We start from the raw sequence: 21,414 nt of genomic DNA, 5'->3' as shown, positions 1-21,414 counted from the left end.
CTATTATTCTGGATCTTGTTGAGAGCAATGGAATCTTTATTTTAGTTAATGGACCAGGAAGGGTGTTGTCTCTGGGTTTCTCTGGATTTCCTTATTCCACTGGAGTAGAAGGAAGTCAGTCCTTTCTGACCACCTCTACCAACCAGCAGGGTGGAGGTGGGTATATGGGCAGGTGCCATGTCCTGCTGGGACTCCTAGTGGACTTTGAGGCCAGTCCGAGGAGTTGCCTAGGCACACTGGAATCTAGAGTTGTGGTTCTGTACTTTCTGACCTGTCAGGCCAGAGGGGGCTGCCTTCACCCTGGCTTTACAGGTGTGCCTGCCTTCCACCACACTGGTAGTTAATCCACAAGTTGGCATGCTTCTCTGTGAACAGACATATCACTGCATTGCCATCCCAGCTGCTCAAGCAGCCTGGCTGAGTCACCGGCCTTGAGAAGACCTCCTCACCACCCTCCCACACACACACACTAGCTCTTTTTTCTTTTGTAGAGAATCACATAGCATTCACAGTTCAGCCTGCATGTTAGAATCGGAGAGGACGTGATTTCTATGGTGCTTTCTCCCTTTCCCTCTGAATGAAATGAGTAAAACTTGTCCCTTACTTACAATGGTTGTAGCAGTGTTGCTCTCTTCCATGGAGGCTCAGCTGTGCCAATGGAACGGCGCCCATCCCCACGTTATGTCTGTCTCCACACTGCATTCTCTGGAATGTCTCATACCACAGACCTCAATTGCTTGACTTGGCACAGGATATACAAGATAAATGTGGTATACTCCCTTCTGTGGGTTCTTTTGTATGTTCCAAAATGAAATGAGAAAAAAGAACATGAAAATGAAAAAAAAAATTCTAAATATTATCTTTCTACATTTCAATAGATCATCTTGTGCATCCCACTTTGGAGACTATTAATTTCTCTGTGACATAGCACAGTGTATTACACACTTGGCTAACGATCAGAACACCTGAAGTGCCTATTAAATACAGATTCAGCTACTGTATGTCTTGTCTGTGTGATCAGGATAAAGAGCATACTCTCTCCAGTTCACCAGCAGCCTGCAACACTCCCTATCGTATTCTACCCAGTCCACTGCATATTGACCTTACCTGCCAAGCTCATGTGGACATTTGAGGGTTTTTTTTTGACATTTGAGGTTTTGATCTCTGTTTTAGGGGAAAAAAATAGAGAGGATTGTGACTTTTTAAAAAAAAATAGATAAATTTTACAGACAGCAAAATGCACTGATCTTAAGTGTATAATGAGATGAGTTTGGGCAAATATATACTTACATGTGACCCACACCCCAATTAAAATATAGAACAATTCTATCATTCCAGAAAGTTCCCTTATGTCCTGTTCTAGTCAATCCCTATCCCCCACAGGCAACCACTGTTTGGATTACTATCACCATAGATATGTTTGGGGACACTAACTTTTACTTCATTGTCTAGCCCAGCTCATCAGGGAGGAAAACTTGACAGGAATTTGGAGTATAAGCACTAGGCAGGGTTCAAGGATTTGTTTAGTGGGAGCATGACTTATCTGTCTTAACAATTGAAGCAAGAAGGCATTAATAATGACATCTGCTATTTATTAAGCAATAGCTGTGTTTCAGGCACAGTACGAGGCACTTCACACATCACAGGCAGTCAGGGTATATACCTAGGCAAGAGCAGGAACCCAACAGGATGTAAGAACAAAAGTGAGTTGCCACAGGGCACGTGAATGTGAATAATTTGACCGACTGCTGTGCAGGGCTATGGAAAGAAGTGAGAACTAAAGCTAGAAAAGAAGATTGAGGCCACACCGTGAGTACAGTATTGTGTGCTGTGTTATGGAGTTTAGACTTTATTCTACAGGTGCTAAGGAGCCATTAAAGGCTCTGGAGGAGTACCTTCAGAGAAAGATTCTTAAGGATTCAGGATGCTTTCAGGGAAGGCTAAAGATCCTGTTTGAAATTTGGGGGTGGGGGGTGGGATATGGAGGTGGAATTAGGAAGGAAAGATCCTGGTGTTGATTTTCCTCTTAAAATAGAAGTGAATTTTATGAAATGTATAAGAAAAAGGATGAAACATTCTTGGTCTGAGAAATTTGCTCCTGCACTGGTCCTCTCCTGCCCTCAGAGGTCTAATCGTTTCATTTCAGCACAGCCAGCAGAGCCGTGCAAGCCTTTTAAGCTGTGGCAGCTCCTGGGAGATCGTTGTTCTGAGGTGGCAATGACAGGAGTCCAGGGGGACAACTGTGGCAATTTGGATTTAGCTTTCGGGTACCTTTTTGGAAAGGTGGAGGCTCATTTGGCCAGAGTAAAAATGGGATTAGGAGAGGTGGACAATCAAATTTATCCCCTTGATGCCTGATCTAGTTTCAGACCAAGTTAGCCCCACAGTGAGATAATCTGGCAGTTTTCACTTGTCGTTTCCTGATGTTCTCTGAAGTTACAGCAGAGAATGAGAGCCAAATTTATTTAGCTGTAATGTCTGGATTTCATCAACCACAGATTGAAACTAAGCTGTTCAAGATAGGGGTTAAGAGAGACAGAGTGAAGGAGTCAGATCCACCTTTGAGCAAGGATGGGTCTTTCTATTGTCTGGTCTACACTGAATTCATTCCTCATGCAAATGTCAAGTGCACCTGCCAAGAGAAAGAAGTTATTCTCCAACGACCTAAAATTGTTATGAGGGATAAACTTTTAGGTCCTTTCCTTAGCCACGTCAATTAGGTCCTACGGATTTGATATTAAAATCTGCATACTGGGATGGTCAGGGAATGTTATTAAAGCTCTCATTGGTGGCACCTTCTGTGAGACCTCTGCACAGCGTGGTCTCCGAGACAGTAGTTTCCCTGCAGTGAGAGCAGGGAGCAGCAGCAGCGCTTGCACAAATGCACACGCACTCCCAAGGCGTCTTACTTACTGGCTTCCTTGGGCTTTCAGGACAGCCTCACAGATACTTAGGACCAGTGAGAGCCTCAGGAAGGCACAGGCCTTTGTCTGTAAGCCCTGCTATCCTAGCACCCTACCATCCTGGACTCCTCTAGTAACCTCTGGCTGGGCTGGGATCTGAGGCTAGCAGGCAGGAGGGACCTACTGGGTAGTTCTAAACAAGGTATTCCTGGGTGGGACAGCAGGCTCCTCTGCCAGCCTCACTTATAACAGTTTTACACACTGTTAATACGTAGTATTTTGAAAGCAAAACATGTTGTTTTCTTCTTCTTTCATCTCCAGTTTCATGGCATTATGCAGGTGGGTTTCTGACTTTGACAAAAGCTTTTTGTTTCACTATCCAGGGACTATTTACAGCTCTAACATAATACCCCTCACTGTATGGGGGATAATAATCAGGGTAGCAGCCCCCTTAGCTTTCAGCAGGCAAAAAGATTCTACGGGGCATACTCTCTTCTGCTGTGGAGTGGCATGAAGAAGGCACGTGACCCCAGGTGTGGCTCTGCCCACATCACTGACTCTCTAAAGGGAGAGCAGAGGGGCTGCCGGTGTGGTGTGACAGGACAGAGGCAGTCAGTTACCCACACCACTTGGCTTCTCTGCCAAGAAGAGAGCCTTTAGAGGAAGAACTTCTCTTCCTTTCCTCCGAACCAGCCCAAGCCACAGAAACAGCAACTGCTCTATTCTCCAACCAGAGGAGAGAAAGTGCAGTGCATTGCTGGGCACGGGCCACTCCTTAATTCACCCACTCATTTGCTCATTTACTTGGTACTTACTAAATTTTGCTAGTGTGGTAGGCTTGTGTAGTTCAAAAGATGAACAAGACAGTCCTTTTCTCCAAGAAGCTCACAGCTAGTGGGAAAGAGATGTGAAAAGAAATAGGAATAATACAATGAAAAAAATAATGCAGTGCAATAAAAGCTATGACAAATATCTGCTGGGTGCTGCCGAAGCATAAAAGAGTAAATAACTCTGACTTCTCAGTAACTTCCTTAGAGTCTGGAAGATGGGAAATTGAACTTTTACTTTATATTCAGCTCCATTGGAGTCCTTAAAGATTAATAACTACTTATATCTCTTGTTATAGTTCAAGATAGAAAGTTAATTTGAGGAAGCAGAAGTTTTGTAAACTATTTACTATAGCAGTGTTAGTGCAATAACAATGATAACAGCTATTACCGTTTATTGGGTGCTCACTATGTGCCAGGTACTGTTAAGCACTTTACATACATCATCCATTTAATCCTCACAACAATCTTATGAGGTAAATATATTTTTAAATTTTTTAAAACATTGCCACCCCCCCCTTTTTTTTTTGAGGAAGATTAGCCCTGAGCTAACATCTGTTGCCAATCCTCCTCTTTTTTTTTTTTTTGCTGAGGAAGACTGGCCCAGAGCCAACATCCATGCCCATCCTCCTCCATCCTATATGTGGGACGCCTGCCACAGCATGGCTTGCCAAGTGGTGCCATGTCCGCACCCAGGATCTGAACCGGCGAACCCCAGGCTACCAAAGCGGACCATGTGCACCCAACCACTGTGCCACCGGGCCGGCCCCCTAATGAGATAAATATTATTGTCTCTATTTTATATATGATAAAATTGAGGCTTGGAAAAGAAAAGTAACTTTGGTTTATGACTTTGTTTTTGCTTTTTTTCCCTACCAATTATATGGTAAAACTAGGTATGTGTAGTTTCTTAGACACCACTGTCCACTGCTTCCCTCCAGCTTTGTTTTTAAAGAGTACACTAAAAACCTGAACTGCCCCTTCGTGAAATTTGGGACCTCTTGCCATAGAGGTTTTGGAATCACAAACTTTAGAGGTGGAAGGGGAGTCTTAGGAATTCACATTTTACAGATGGAGGAACTGAGGCCCAGAGAAGTTAAAGGTCTTAGCCAGGGTTACTCAGTGCTGTGGTGGAGACAAAGCTTCTGTCTTTTAGGCCAGGATTCTCGCCACTGGACTGAAGGCTTGAGAATGTGCTGACTCGAGGATTTAGTACAATTGTCTTTACTAAATGTTGTTAAACATTGTAGCCAGCAACAAAAATATTCAAGATAAGTTTTTTACTTAGGGACATAGTTTCTAGGTGATCATCAGCATTTCATAGCCATTTATCTGACAAGGAATTTGACTCAATGAATGCCATGTACTGTCAAGGTGAGAAAGACACCAAGGTGAGAAACAGCACTACCTAGCAGTTGTTCGCAATTTAGTGAAAGGGCAGACATGCAATCAAATAATTAAAATAATCATGTACAGGCATGTACAAAGATCTGGGGTGCTAATAGAAATGTATAAATCTGTGGTTATTAACTGGGAGTGCGTCCCACCCCTATGCCCTCAGCATATATTTGGCAATGTCTGCAGACATTTTTGATTGTCACAAACAGTGGGGTGCTACATCTAGTGTGCATCTAGTGAGCAGAGGCCAGAGAAGCTGTTAAGCATCCTAAAATTCACAGGACAGTCCCCACAACAAAGACTTGCTAGCCCAAAATGTCAGTAGGGCTGAGGTTGAGAAACTGCTGGCAAAATATTTTCTACAAAGGATGGGGGAGGGAGGGTAAAGCTTGGGGGCATGGTTATGGAAGAGTTTACTGAAGAGATAATGATTGGGGTTGAGGGAGCGAGGATCCCAGCAGAAGGCACAACATGGGCAAAGCCACAGAAGCATGGCATATTTGGGTAATCCCAAACACCCAAGGAAGAGTTGTGGGCATTAAGGCTGGACAGCTAGGCAGGAGCTAGACATTCAAGAAAATATACTGAGTTAGAGAAATTACTGTAAGAAAAGCTGTTTGGTTCTGTGATGGCTATTTATAGGTCACTCAGGAGCACAGTCTAGGTATGTATCTCTGTGAGCTAAAGCTAAAACTGCTGAAGAAAGCTGTTTGAAATGAGGCTTTCCTGATCTTGCATCCTTAAGGCCTAGAGTTTTCCAGGCATTTGTTACTTTCTCAAAGATATAGTTGGGGCCATTTCAGTGGAATGTGAGCTCTGAGAGGTGGAATTGTTCTCTGTGAAAGACACTTAGCTGATGTCTCAATGCTGTGATGGGATCACGAGCAGAGATGAGGTGGTGATTTCTCATGCGTTAGGCTTATAGGCTGCTCATGATGTTTATTTCCTCTTTTGTAAGCACCCTAGTCCAGAAACTGGAATATGTGAACCTTAAGATTAGACTGCCACCTCAATCCTAAATGAGGTGCCTCCCTCTATACCCACAAACAAGGGTGGGCAGGTAGGCCATTCCAGTCAGTATTTCTCTTTCTCTTAAGCTAATGATGATCAAAGCAACTGACAAACTGTCACGGAATCTACCAGACCTCACTCTGGCCTTGCCCCTTCTCCCCAGCTTCTGAACTTTTCCTCCTTCTCTCATGCTCTGAGCCCATTCTTAGCAAACAACAAGGTCTTAGATTGCTGGTCTGCAGCCATCCTGGGCCTGTTGAGCTCTGGTTCAAGTGCCTGCCTCTGCCCCCTGGTGGCCTGATGATAGAGCTTAATGGAGGTGAGTTTCCCTTTTCTAAGTCAGCTGATTTTTCTAGGCATAATATAGAAAGCCCAATCATAGAAAAGGTTAAGGATTTTAGAGGATGAAAGGAAATTCAGGGAAATATTTAACTTGTGACAGCTTATAGCTTCTATAGTCTCTCCAGGCCTTGGAACAACTGAGAATATTAGATAAGAGAGGTTGGTAGGAAAGTAACGAAACTCACCATAAACTTTTGAGAAAAATTAAACTAAATGCTATACAAAAATTTACTTTCCTTATTAATGTAATCACTTTCTTTTAGATTGAAAAAATTTATTATATATAACTTGGTTTTCTCATTATACTCTCACATTTGATAATTTGTATTTAAAGTGGAGTTGATTCTCACAGAGTTAAATGTTTTCTTTTTTTTGAGGAAGATTAGCCCTGAGCTAACATCTGCTGCCAATTCTCCTCTCTTTTTTTTTGCTGAGGAAGATTGGCCCTAAGCTAACATTCATGGCTATCTTCCTCAACTCTGTATGTGGGATGCCTGCCACAGCATGGCTTGAGAAGCAGTGCGTAGGTCCACACCCAGGATCCGAACTGGCAAACCCCAGGCCAAAGCAGAGCATGTGAAATTAACCACTGCACCACGAGGCTGGCCCCAGGAGTTAAATATTTTTAACTGAATTCCTGTAAGATCTCTTCAGAGCTAAACTAAAGGAAGTTATATTCTTCTGAACTAAGTGTTTTCTTGATAGACAAAAGAAAATATTTACTATAAGAAAGCTGAAAAAAACTCACTAAAATTCATCAACAAGAAATTTTGGCCCATGAGTCCTTGTGTTCTGAATTATCATTTCCATCTGTTTCCACTTCTTACAAGTTTAATTTAATTAAACATATATTAATCATGAAGATCAGGTTCTAAATTTCTTGATTATGGATCTTTAGATTTGCTCTTACTCTTCTCTGTCCTTAACTGTTGAAACAAACAGAGTTTTAAGTATTTTGTTTATAATTTCTAGAGGAAAAAATAAACACTATAGCCCAGTCTTACTACACTCTTATTAAGGTGAAGTCAGTAAAAATAGACACTTTTCCATAATAGTATAAAAAATAGTTTGTGTAATAGTGAGCATTCTATTATTTCAAATGTTCAGGCAGAGGCTGGAAAGGAGTGAATTAAATGACTTAAGGTCTCTTTCAACTCTGAGAAACTCTGAAAAGTCAACAAATTCATAATCCTTCCTTCTTATGTGAAAATGGCAGGGCGCATGAAGCATGGCCATATCTTGCTCTTGCATTTGAGCCGGCTGTGCCAGATGGTTTGTCCTCTAGAGATGAATTGTATTTCTCTGCTCTTAAGGTTAATTCTTCAGAAAATCTGCCCATCAGAGTTTTAAAAAACTACTTTGAAGGAATAGAAGCTAAAAAGCAACAAATGCTCTTAAATATGCAACAAATGCCCTTAAAAAGCAACAGATCCCCTTAAATATTTTATTAACCGTGATTTTAAAAATTTGCAATCCAAAATTTATCAGGGAAAAATTATTTCTTTTGCAAGTTTCCAAGGACTTCACTGCTCTACTCCTTGCCTTTTCTCTGCTCTGTGAGAATGTGCGAGATGAGTGGAAGGAGGTTGATGTGCTTGCTTAGAAAGTGACTCCTGCCAGCCAGATGCTTTGTAAGGATGAATTATCAATCCTTGACTTGAATTTTCTCTCTCTCTGCCTTAAGGTTAGATTTTCCTTAAGGGGCTGGCAGTGGGTGTGATTTCCTAAGATTTCTAGGTAGAGAAATTTCAGAATCTACTTTGGTTTCCAATTCTATTCCTCCCTCTGGACAGTGGGAAGTTGTTCCAGCTATTTTGCCTCACAAATTTGATCCATTTAATAAATTCAATTGCACAAAACATTGACTGGTTCTCTGCTAACTCAATTATTAGGATAATGGGCTTGGGGTCAGATAAATAGTTGAAATCCAGGCTCTACCAGTTAATTACTATGTGACCTTGGCAGCTAATTGAACCTCTCTAAGCTTCAATTTCCTTGAAAATGGCATAATAATACCTATCTTAAAGGGTTGTTATGAGGATTAAATGAAATAATGTATGTAAAGCATTTTGCACAGTGAATGCTCAGTAAATATGAGCTAATATGATGAAAATAATCCCTTGTTTTATAGCAGAAGCTATATTCTTGAAAGTCAGGGTAATTGGCAAAACCTCAATTGGCAAGATGAATTAACAGCCAAATAACAATCAATAACATTAAATACATATTTTCATACCATAAAATTCCCCCTTCCAAACTGTACAGTTCAGTGGTTTTTAGCACGGTCACAAAGTTATACAACCATCACCACTATCTAATTCTAGAGCAGTTTCATCACCACAGAAAGAAATTCCATATCCATTAGCAATCACTCCTCATTTCCCCTTTACCCAAGTCCTGGCAACCACTAATCTCCTTTAAATATATTTTAAAAACACAATGAATAAAATTCCTAAATGGCATCCATTTCCAAAAGATATTGCATTCACCAGGATGAAAAACCAGCTCTGGTAAGCAACACTTCTCTTACATTAGCCTCAGTTGGCCAGGTTCTCCCATGAGTTTTATTTTATACAGAATGTATCTAATTCTAAAGTTTTCAAGACAGCGTGATTGGCTTACAACACAATAATTTTTGTACTTGCATATTCCCTGATGGGTTTATTTTTCTGAATTTGATCTTCTAGGCATATATGGAGAAGGTAGAGAATAAACAATTTTTTCTCTTCACTTCCACAGAATTGCTCACTCAGCTTAGTACAAAAAACAGAATAATCTTTAAAAAAAAATATTTTGTTATCTGTTGGTTAATGGAAGTTAAATAAATCATTAATATGTAAATGAATAGTAAATTCAAAATTTTCACTGTATAACAGAACCATGGGAAATAAGACAAGAAATGTGAGTTTGCAACATGTTGTAGAGAATTCTGAATTCTGGGGCCCTTTAAAAAAAACCACAAAGGTTATTTTGGTAGGCTATAGAGAGCAGAGAAGCTTTTGGAGGCAGAAGAGGATTAGCAATTATTATTATTTCTATTATTATTAACGAGACTTTGCAATTCATTAGATGATGAGGAAGGAAGAGAATTAAACACCCAAAGACAACTCAGATTTTAAAACTGAGATATTGGTAGTGCAATAAATAGAAACAGGGAAGTCAAGAGAAGGAACTGGTTTAGGGAAAAAGATGAATTGTTTCAGTCTTGTTGAGTTTCAAGGACCCAGTCGGGGGCTCAGAGATGTAGGCCCAGAGATAAATTTGGGAGTCACCTCTATAGAGGTTGGACACGAAGTCATGGGAATGAATAGCTCACTTGGTAAGAAGAGAGTATAGAGCTAGAAGATAGCTGAAGACAGACCATGGTGATTGTTTACACTTAACAAAGTGAGAAGAGGAAGAGAAACCAGCCAAGTCAGAGGGGCGGTCAGAGGCAGGAGAGCTAGGACAGGGTTGGATCACAAGAGGCAGAGGAGAGACTTAATAAGCGAAGGAGGGTGAAGACTGAGAGTAAGTCATTAAGTGAGTAGCAAACTCCACGGCAAGCTTTAAGAAAATAGTTTCTATGAAGTCCTGGGGTAGGGGGTCTGCTACAAGAGCAGAGATTCAGACAAGTTACCTTGAGCAAAGAGGTAACCTCACTTTCTATGGGGATAAACATCAATTCCTGCAACTCATTTGTTGAGCCCCTACTATGGCAAGGCGTTGAGCTAGGCATAGCAATCCAGGAAGAGCCATAAGACAGTGCTGTGGTTAATGTAACACAGCCACTCTCCACATTTGTTTCTCTCTGTAATTCTTGTCTATACCAACTAACTGACTCCACCCTACATCTCTGCATTTCTTCTGTCTTACATTTTAAATTCAGTTCCTAGATGCTGTTTCCATATGCTTCTCCATGCCATGACCTTTCATGTCCCAAACTGTACTTCATTGCAATCTTTAAGCTTTTGTTCTGACTATCAATTTCCTGATTCTCTCTTTGTTTCCAGAGTTAAAGTCACAAGAGGTTCTAGTTTTCCCAGATCATCTTTTTGCATTAGATCACATCTTGGGTTATTGAACAGCTTATGAAATGAATCAGAAGCCCACCTGTATTTTAATCGCCTGTGGCCCGGGAGAGGGAGTGGAGGTTTGAGATATAGGGAAGGTGAAGCTGAACAAGGACAAATAAGCCATATTTGTGGGAAGCAACCTGTTGGTGAGGAAGAGTGGAGGAGACAGACTCTGCATTGTAAGCAACACTGCAGTGCTGATTATGGGGAAAAGTAAGGGCTCTAAGAACTCTCACACACAATTTCATAAAAAAAAACAATAACCTCAAATATGGCCCTGCCACCACCCTCTTGCAAGTCTCTTGCAAATAGCTGATTCAGGAAGAACTCATCTGATTCAAAGAAATTTAAAGAAACAAAAAATAAATAGCATCTATAAAACAAGAACAGGAGAAAATGTCCAGAGCAAAGCAGAGAGAGCTATGGAGTAAGAAAATATGAAGAGGAAATTAAGACAAATGGAGGCTAGAGTGAGAAGCACCAACATTTGTCTGATAGGAGTTTAGGAAAAGGAGACTGGAGAGAATGGTGGAGAGGTAATATTCAAAGACAAAGTGGCTATATTAGGTCCAGGCAAGCAAGATTCAGGCTTGGGGAGATCAGGTGTCAGGGATAAGGAACACACGTGGTGTGGGAAATCGGGGAGCAGAGGTCTAGGGACTCAAGCCAAAGCATTTGGGCAGAAAGAGGGGAAAATCTAGCTATGGGAAGAGAGCAACAGAAATAGTCATCAATGAGAATGGAATTTGATAATGGGGCAAAGAATTTTTAGCCATGTTCCCCTGGCTAGAATAAATCTTAATATGAGTGGAACTAAGCCCCAAAATAGAGGCAAATACAAACTTCTAACTAGGAATGGAGGCTTAGTTCTGGATACTCAAATTCTCAAGGGCATGTGCAGCAGATGGAGATACTCTTGTCGTAGGGTTAGAATTCTTTGGATTCCTTTGATTCTACGACTGACTTCAGTGTGACAGCAAGTTCTAGTTCCAGTTTTCCTCTCAAGAGCATCAGAGTAACCCATGGACCAATCCTCAGGGATTCTGCCTCAGAATAAATCTTCTGTCTATATTTAAGTTTTTCATTCTTCAGAGGACATGATATACAAATTGAAAACTAGTATATGTACATTTAACTTGTCTTTTTCCCACCATAATAGTCTTCTTCACTTTTGTCTGCCTAAGATCTGATCTTTCAAGTCCCCTATTAAACATCCTAGATATTTCCCTTGACCAGACCCCCTAGTCAAGTGTCAGGACCCATCTATTATGCTCCTATAAAGCATACTTATCTTTATCATAGAAATTATCCTCCTACTTTGAGGAGGTCTCGTCTCAGTCCCCGTTTTTATATTCCTGGATCACAGTCTTTCAGCTTATCGTTTAGGAAAGGGTAAGAGTACACAGAGCTGGTCATGGTATATGGTGGGAGCAATGGATGCTGGATTTGAAAGTCTGGGGTGTACAAAGTCATTTCAGGAATTCCAGCAGAAAATTTTTTAGGAAGCAGAGCCCAGAATCCTGGAATATGGGCAATGAATGGTGACAACAAGGTCCTCCACACAGCTAAGTCAGACAAGCCCTACAGGGCCCCTGAGACTCCAGGAATTCAGTTCTGATAAAGGTGTGGCCTGTAAGATAAAACTTTAGACTTGCTTTCAGGCCAGTCCCTCCTTGCTGATTCCAGAGCAGATACCAACTCATGGTTGGTACTCAGATGGGACAGGATAAGCGTGAGTAAAATGGGACAGGAAGGCAGTACCACCCCTAGACCTGGGCAGTGGGGGGGCCCTTCCCTGGGCCAATGCTTTGAGGCTCCTACTCTGACCTTCCTCCACCTATGTTCCTCCTTACAAGACAAGAGTCCATCAGATCAAGGAACCTATGCTCTCTCCTACTTTAAATCACACACCACATATCCAGGACTCTAAAATTCTCTGCTCAAAAGGTTCTGTGCCCACTGCTGGGGCATCCATACTCCCATAGGCAGCTGTGTGCCTGAAGGGCAGGTGTGTGTGTATATGTATATGGAGCTTGGTTGTGTGGGCTGGGTTTTCCACACACATGCTTATGAGGTGTGGGAAACGGTGAGGGGTTGACAGAGGGAACTAAGAAGAATGGACCAGGGGCTTCTAGTTGTACTTTTTCCTGACCCACAAATGTTAGTGGAGACCCAGGTGTGAGCTCATAGGCAGAGCTTCTATCTTACTCATTTCTATCCCCAGCAAGTGGGCATTAGAACAGAGGTGGCATTATTGAATGCTTATTTCATCGGACTCTTAGGTATTGAGATTGAAGCACTTCTGGTGGCTACACATCAAATAGTAGCTTACAGTACAGCATTCTGCAAAGCAGGATACTGTTTGGTATAAAAAGTCTGGCTCTGGAGTCAGAAACGGCTTCAGTTTTTTTATTGACGTAAAATTTATATAACACAAACCAAAAATTTACATAACCATTTTAAAGTGTACAATTCAGTGACATTTAGTACATTCACAATGTTGTGTAACCACTGCCTCTATCTAGTTGCAAAATATTTTCATCACCAAAAGAAACCCCATACTCATTAAACAGTCACTTCCCATTTCTCCCTCCCCCAGCCTCTGGCAACAACTAATCTGCTTTCTATCTCTATAGATTAACCTATTCTGGATATTTCTTATAAGTGGAATAATATAATATGTGACCTTTTGTGCCTGGCTTCTTTCACTCAGCATTATGTTTTGGATGGTTCATCTACGTGGCAGCATGTATTGGTACTTCATTCCTTTCTGTGATGGAATAATCTTCATTTTATGGATACGCCACAGCTTGTTTATGCATTCATCTATGAGTTGATGGACATCAGAATGATGGACATTCTGTGAATAGTGCTGCTATTAATATTTGTGTACAAGTTGAAAATCTTACATTCTCAACAGCAATGTACGAGGGTTCCAATTTATCCACATCCTCACCAAAATTTACTTTCCATTAAAAAAAAATTATAACAATCCTAGTGGGTTTAAACTGGTGTCTCATTGTGGTTTTTATTTGCATTTCCCTAATGACATTGAGCATCTTTTCATGCTTGTTGGCCATCTGCCTATCTTCTTTGAAGAAATGTCTATTTAAGCCCTTTGCTCATTTTTAAATTGAATGTTTGCCTTTTTGCTGTTGAGTTGTAAGAGGTCTTTTATATTCTGGATACTTATTAGGTATAGGATTTGCAAATATTTTCCCCCATTCTGTGAGTTGCCTTTTCATTCTCTTGTGAAAAGAAAACTAAAATTATTTCTTTTCTTGTGATATCTTCATATGGTTTTAGTATCAGGCTCACAGTAGCCTCACAGAATGAGTTAGGAAGTGTTCCCTCCTATTCTATTTACTGGAAGAGTTTGAGGACTGATATTATTTCTTTTAATGTTTTGTAGAATTCACCAGTGAAGTCATCTGGTCCTGGACTTTTCTTTGTCGGGAAGTTTTTGATTACTAACTCAATCTCTTGTTATGGGTCTATTCAGATTTTCTGTTCTTTCTTGAGTCAGTTTTGGTAGTTTATGTGTTTTTAGGAATTTTTCCATTTCATTTAGGTTATCTCATTTGTTGGCATACAATTGTTCAAAATATTCTCTTACAATCTTTTTTTATTTCTCTAAGGTCTGTAGTAATGTCCCCACTTTTATTTCTGATTTTAGTAATTTTAGTCTTCTCTCTCTTTTTTTTTATCATTAGTTCTGTTAAAGGTTTGTCAATTTTTAAGATGCTCTTCAAATAACCAACTTTTGGTGTCATTAATTTTCTCTATTGTTTTTCTATTCTCCATTTAATTTATCTCCACTCTCATCTCTATGTCCTTCTTTCTGCTACCTTTGGTTTTAGCTTGCTATTCTTCTTTTAGTTCTTTAAGGTGGAAAGTTAGGCTATTGATTTGTGGTCTTTCTTTTTTTTTTTTTTTTAACATGTGTTTATAACTATGCATTTCACTGTTAGCACTGCTTTTGCCACATCCCATAAATTCTGGTATATTGTGTTTTTGTTTTCATTCATCTCAAATTATTTTCTAATTTTGCCTTTGACTCTTTGATTGTTTAAGAGTACCTTTTTAAATTTCCACATATTTGTGAATTTTCCAGTTTTCCTTCTGTTATTGATTTATAGTTTCATTCCAATACAGAGTTTGTATGATTTTAATCTGAAATTTATTGAAATTTGTTTTGTGACCTACCATATGGCCTATCCTGGAGAATGTTCTTTGTGCACTTGAGAAAAATGTATAGTCTTCTAGTGTTGGGTGGAGTGTTCTATATATGTCTGTTAGGTCTAATTGTTTTATAGTGTTGTTCAAGTCCTCTATATTCTGTCTGGTTGTTCTATCCATTATTAAAAGTTGAGTAATAGAGTCTACAACTGTTAATATAGAACTATCTATTTATAACTTCAGTTCTGTCAGTTTTTGCTTTACATATTTTGGGGCTCTGTTGTTTGGTGTGCATATGTTTATAACTGTTACATCTTCTTGATAGACTGACCCTTTTATCAATATATAATGTCCTTCTTTGTCTCTTGTAACAATTTTTGTCTTAAAGTCTATTTTATCTGATATTTGTATAGCCATTCCATCTGTTTGGTAAGTATTTGTATCGAATATCTTTTCCCATCCTTTCACTTTTAACCTATTTGTGTCTTTGGATCTAAAGTGAGTCTCCTGCAGACAGGATATAGTTGGATCATGTTCCTTTTACTCATTCTCTCAATCTGCCTTTTAATCAGAGATTAATTCATTTTCATATAAAGTAATTACTGATAAGGAAAAATTTATGCCATTTTGCTATTCATTTTCTACATGTGATATCTTTTTTGTTTCCAAATTCATCTATTATTGTATTCAAATTGATTTTTTTCCAGATGAGTCATTTTGACTCTCTTCACTTCTTTTTCTATATACTGTTTAGTTTTTTTCCTTAGTGGTTACCCAGGTGCTTAAAATTAATATCTTAACTTTCTAACAATCAAGTGTGAATTAATACCAACTTAGTTTCAATAGTATGCAAAAACTCTGTTCATTTTCAGCTCCATTTCCCCCTTTATATTGTTATTGTCACAAATCACATCTTTATACATTGTGTACCCATTAACATATATTTATAATTATTATTTTATGTATTTGTCTTTTTTTTGTTTTTTTTTTTTGTTTTTTTTTTTTGGAGGAAGATTAGCCCTCAGCTAACTACTGCCAGTCCTCCTCTTTTTGCTGAGGAAGCCTGGCTCTGAGCTAACATCCGTGCCCATCTTCCTCTAGTTTATACGTGGGATGCCTACCACAGCATGGCTGCCAAGCAGTGCCATGTCCGCACCCGGGATCCGAACCAGCGAACCCCGGGCCGCTATGTATTTATCTTTTAAATAATACAGGAAAAAAGATGAGTTAAAGCCCCAAAACTGCAACAATATTGGTTTTTATATTTACCTATGAGGCTACCTTTACCACTGTTCTTTATTTCTTCCTATGGTTTTGAGTTACTTTTTAGTGTCCCTTCATTTTAGCCTGAAGGACTCCCTTTAGCATTTCTTATAGAGCAGGTCTACTAGTGATGATCTCCATTAGTTTTTGTTTGTCTTAAAGACTTTTGTTTGTCTTTTTGAGAATGTGTTAACTGCTCTTTCATTTTTGAAGGATAGTTTTGACAAAGAATTCTTGGTTGATAGTTTTTTTTCTTTCTGTACTTTAAATATGTCAACCCACTGCCTTCTGGCCTCCATGTTTTCTGTGGAGAAATCAGCTTTAAATCTTATTGAGGATCTCTTGTACATGATGAGTTGCTTCTCCCTTGCTGCTTTCAAGCTTCTTTGTCTTTTGACAATTTGACTATAATGTGTCTTGGTGTGGATCTCTTTAAATTTATCCTGCTTGGAGTTTGTTGAATTTCTTGGATATATAGATTCATGTATTTCATCATATTGTGGAAGTTTTCAGCCATTCTTTCTTCAAATATTCATTCCGCACATTTCTCTCTCTCCTCTTTTACTGGGACTCTCATTATGCATATGTTGGTATGCTTGATAGTGTCCCACAGGTCTCCTAGTCTCTTTTCATTTTTGTTCATTCTTTTCTCTTTCTGCTCCTCAGTGAATTTTTTATTTTAGTCATTGTAATTTTCACTTCCAGATTTTCTGTTTGGTCCCTTTTCATAATTTCTATCTCTTTATTGATATTCTCTTTTTGGTGAGACATTGTTCTCCAAGCTTTCTTTAGTTCTTTGCCCATGATTCCTTTAGCTGTTTAAGCATAACATTTGATTTAAAGTTTTTGTCTTAGAGACAATTGCTATTATTTTTTCCCCCGTGAATGGCCCATACTGTCCTATTCTTTTGCATGCCTTTTTTGTTTAAAACTGGATATTTCGAATATTATAATGTGGCAACTCTGGAAATCAGATTCTCCCCCTCCCTAGTATTTGTTGTTGCTGTTTGTTGTTTTTTGCTTAGTGATTTTTCTAAACTTTATTTTTAAATTCTGTTATCTTTGTCATATGTGGCTCCTGAAACCTGTGTTCCACTAGATTAGTGGTCAGCTAGTGTTTTGACACAGTTTCCTCAAATGCTTGGAGCCAAGAAGAGGAAAAAAGAAAAAGAAAAAAGTAGACTTCCAGCCAATTGGCTCTGTCTTGGAGCACTCCTTCAACACAGGCCACTTACAGCTCACCCTTAACCTTTACTTCCTGCTCATGTGGACCCTGAAAGTCAGCCAGAGGGGAAAGCTTAGGGTCTTCTCACCCTTTTTTGAGTGTGTATCCAGACATGGGCTTCTCGATTCCCAAGTATACTTGGGAGCTATTAAAAGCTCTTATTCACCATGTATCTTATTTTCCAACATCTTTCCCAGGCTTTTTGGTCTGTCTACTGCTTGTCCTGATTGTTATCCGTTCCCATAGGTTACTGTGTCCAATTCTTTTCCCTTTAAGTACCTTCAGCAAAAGTCTGCCAGGAAGCCACCTCAGCCCTGGGAACTCTCCGAGTTGAGCAAAACAAAGGCAAGCCCTTGTTTTAGTCCTTGAGGGAACCACCAGACAGAGTGGAACACTCAACCACAATTCTTTGAGAATAAGGTCCATATTCCCTCTGGCACTTGCAACCTGCACCAGGAGTGCAGCTGCCATCTAATGGATGCCACCAATCTGGGGAGCAAGGAATGGTAGGTGAATGATTTAGAATGCTATAGTACACTCTTACTACAAAGTGACAGCTTCTTTTTTCCTTAAGTTTTCCCCTGGTTGACTAGATCCCAGAGTTCTGCAAAACTTGATTCTGACAGTTTTCACAAGTTTATTAGTTGTTTTTATGGATCTCTCCCCAGGGATCCCTGCTCTGCCATTTTTGGTGACATCAGTCCTGAATTCAAATTTGTAATCAACTGCATTTAGTACTTAAAATTAAAATTTAAGGCTTAAGCATATTTCAGGTGAGGAAATAAAATGAAACAAGCAGCTGTTAAAGGCCCCGTTCAATGTTCCTCTGTAGAAAAGTGTGCAATGGTTAAACTATTTCAATAAATAGGAAGGGCTAGGCACCTTTTTCAGTTTAATCCTTTGCCTGACCTATCAAAGCCATTCTTGTTTCATTGATTGATGTTCTTAAAATCTATCTGAAGCCTCTGCTGGCTCCCAAAATTAAAATCCCCAAAGTGTTCAGAACTACAGAGAAAGAAAGTATTTTTCTCTTGAGTTCTCTTCTCAAAATGAAAGGTGGGAGGGGCCAACTTCGTGGCATAGTGGTGGGGTTCACATGCTCTCCTTCAGCAACCCTGGGCTAGTCCATTCCGATCAACAGAACAGAATTGAAAGCCCAGAAATAAAACCACACATCTATGGACAGCTAACCTTTGACAGGATGATTAGTGATGTTGAACATCTTTTCATGTGTTTATTGGCCATCTGTATATCTTCTTTGGAAAAATGTGTATTCATACCCTCTGCCCATTTTTTGATCAGGCTGTTTTTTTTTTGTTGTTCAGTTGTGTGAGTTCCTTACATATTTTGGAGATTAACCCCTTGTCGGATATATGATTTGCAAATATTTTCTCCCAATTGGTGGGTTGTCTTTTTGTTTTGAACCTAGTTTCTTTTGCCTTGCAGAAGCTCTTTAGTCTGGTGAAGTCTCACTTGTTTACTTTTTCTTTTGTTTCCCTTGTCTGAGAAGACATGGTATTAAAAAAGAAGACATAACACTTACAAAATCTATGCACCCAACATAGGAGCACCAAAGTACATAAAGAAGCTATTGGAAAACCTAAAAGGAGATATTAATAACAACACAATAATAATAGGGGACCTCAAAACTCCACTCACGTCAATGGATAGATCATTCAAACAGAAAATCAACACTATTTATAATAGCCCCAAACCGTAACTATCCAAAAGTCTATCAATAGTAGAATGGAGAAGTAAATTATAGTATATTCACAATGGAATTCTAACAGCAACGAGGATGTATGGACTACACTTCCATAGAACAATATGGATAAATCTCACAAATGTAAAGCTAAACAAAAGAAGCCAGCAACAAAAGAGTACATATTGCATGGTTGCTTTTATACAAAATTCAAAAATAGGCAAAACTAATGTATGATGTTGGAAGTCAGGATAGGGGTGAACCTTGATAAGGGACAGTGAGTTGATGCAGGCATATGGGGGGGGCTTCTGGAAAGCTGGTAGTGTTTTGTCTCTTGATCAGAGTGATGATTACAGAGACATGTTCATTTTGTGAAGTCATTGAGCTCTACACTTAGGATTCTGTGTTTTTCTGTATATATGTTATTTCTGTAATGTGTTTTAAACAAATGAGAGGAAGAGGGCCTGGGTGATATTATGATTGGTGATATTATGCCACTGAGTGAGGAATCTAATTGATCTCCCAATTCTTTGTGCATGACTTCTAGAGAACAAAACAAAAAGGTAATACCAGTAGAACAGAAGTTGAAAATAAAACTTTCAACTGATACATGGGGAAAGTGGGTGGATAGAGGGATGTGTAACAAAATAATTTTCTTTGGCTGAGTATTCTTTCTTCTTCTGCCTTGGTTTGTTGGAAGTAGTAATAAACTATGAGATTAGAAAACACTGAATTTATTGGATCACTTTCAAAAGAGAGATTATGGTGCTTTTACTCTGGCTGCACCAGTTCTCTGCTCCTTTAGCAATGGAGCCCACTGTCTTGGAGAACTGAAATTTGCAGCAAGAAAGAAACTCATTTTAGCTGTTCTTTTCCAAAGGTATCTTCCAACAATTCTTCCAACATCGACCCAGGCAACCACGTTGAAGTGAATGATTTGACCACCCAGATACCCTCAAAAGTGCAGATACAAGATATTACTATGGAGCTACACTGCCCACTGTGTAATGATTGGTTCCGTGATCCACTGATGCTAAGCTGTGGCCACAACTTCTGCCAGGCCTGTATCCAAAACTTTTGGAAGCAGCAAACAAGGGAAACGTTCTGTCCTGAGTGTAAGATGCTATGTCAATATAGCCACTGTACATTCAACCTTGTCCTGGAGAAGCTGGTAGAGAAGATTAAGAGGCTACCCCTACTCAAGGGCCATCCACAATGCCCAGAGCATGGAGAGAACCTGAAACTGTTCAGTAAGCCAGATGGGAAACTGATCTGCTTTCAATGTAAAGATGCTCGGTTGTCTGTGGGGCAGTCTAAAGAGTTCCTGCAGATCACTGATGCTGTCCAGTTCTTTATGGTGGGTGAGCCCTGGGCCTTGAGTAATCTTTTAGGAAAGCTGGGAAAAATCTTTTGTAGGAATTCTTCTCTCTTCCAATCACACTCCTTTATTCACATGATTATTAGAAAGCTCAGAGCGCTCAGAAAATACAATGCAAAGTTCTTTCTCTAGAGTTCTGATTGCAGGAAAGGAGCAGTAGAGGAGCTCTGGCCTATTCCCTCAATCAATCAAATATTCACCTAAACCCTGCCATGACAGCATTCCACCTGACACTGAGTAGAATATGGACATATAAGATATTACTTTTGTTATAAAAGTCTTGAAATTTAGTCAAGTTTAAAATGAATAAAACTATAGAAACGATACAAGTTAGTCTACTGTTAAGAGCTAAATTTTGTCACATTTGTAATTCACAGATGTTTAGAATTTCAGAGAAGATTAGACAAAACTGAAATAGTCAGGGGATGTATGATAAGAGAAAGCTTGAACTGGGAAATCATTTGGATCTGGATGGGCAGAAGGAAGAAATAGATGTTCCAAATAAGAACAATGTAAGTGAAAGTATAAATAGTGAGAACAGTGTAACTAGAATAGAAAATGTATAGAGTCCTGTTACCTTCTTCAAACCCCTGTAGTTAGTTAATAAGAAGGTAAAACTAAGTTTTTCTGCTACTTGTAATGTTCTTCACAATTCTTGGAAGAGACAGGAACTACGATACAGGGGAAAGGAAAGACTTTTGCAGCAAAAGCTCACCTTTTTTTTCTGACACATCTGGCTTTTGGGGGAGATGTCCTTTACGGCCCTTCATCCCAAGTCAGTGTGGGTTCATTCTATGTGGTATTCCCAGGAGGAGCTTACCATCCATCAGGGTCAAGTGGAGGCAACCCTGAAGGAACTTCAGTCCCTGAGGAACATGCAGAAAGATGCTATTGGTGCTTACAAGGTGAGGAGCATGGTAGAGGGGTTATGGCATAGAACCGGAATACACTCTCCTTGTAACTTCAGCTATGTGGGTGGAAAGGTGCCTAGACATATACCATCAACACACTAAATGGCACCTAGGCTATAGAATTAGAAAACAGACATTGTAGGGTAGCAAACAATATAGCAGTGGAGTAGATTCCCAGTAGCTAATCAACAGAGAGAGCAGACTGACCTTTCCCCTAATA

The 21,414-nt window shown here is 39.5% G+C and overlaps 1 protein-coding gene across 7 annotated transcripts in view; it reads left to right on the top strand.

The window, feature by feature from the left end:
- Positions 1-6,242: 6,242 nt before the first annotated feature.
- TRIM69 (tripartite motif containing 69) overlaps positions 6,243-21,414 on the top strand; it is a 32,037-nt gene continuing 16,865 nt past the window's right edge. Inside the window, exons 1-3 of one of the 7 annotated variants that reach the window (XM_001502736.6) lie at positions 6,243-6,458; positions 19,786-20,262; positions 21,093-21,188. In XM_001502736.6, coding sequence (XP_001502786.1) covers positions 6,453-6,458; positions 19,786-20,262; positions 21,093-21,188 — 579 coding nt within the window. In that variant the 5' untranslated portion in view covers positions 6,243-6,452. Of the gene's footprint in view, positions 6,459-19,785; positions 20,263-21,092; positions 21,189-21,414 lie in introns of those variants that run through there. The other 6 variants (XM_023618442.2, XM_023618456.2, XM_070237615.1 and 3 more) reach the window with 6 other exon arrangements.

Source organism: Equus caballus, chromosome 1 (genome assembly GCF_041296265.1).
Source record: "Equus caballus isolate H_3958 breed thoroughbred chromosome 1, TB-T2T, whole genome shotgun sequence".
NCBI classification, from domain to species: Eukaryota; Metazoa; Chordata; class Mammalia; order Perissodactyla; family Equidae; genus Equus; species Equus caballus.
The sequence above is the reverse complement of the archived record's forward strand: the minus strand, read 5'-3'. Positions and strand labels throughout refer to the sequence as shown.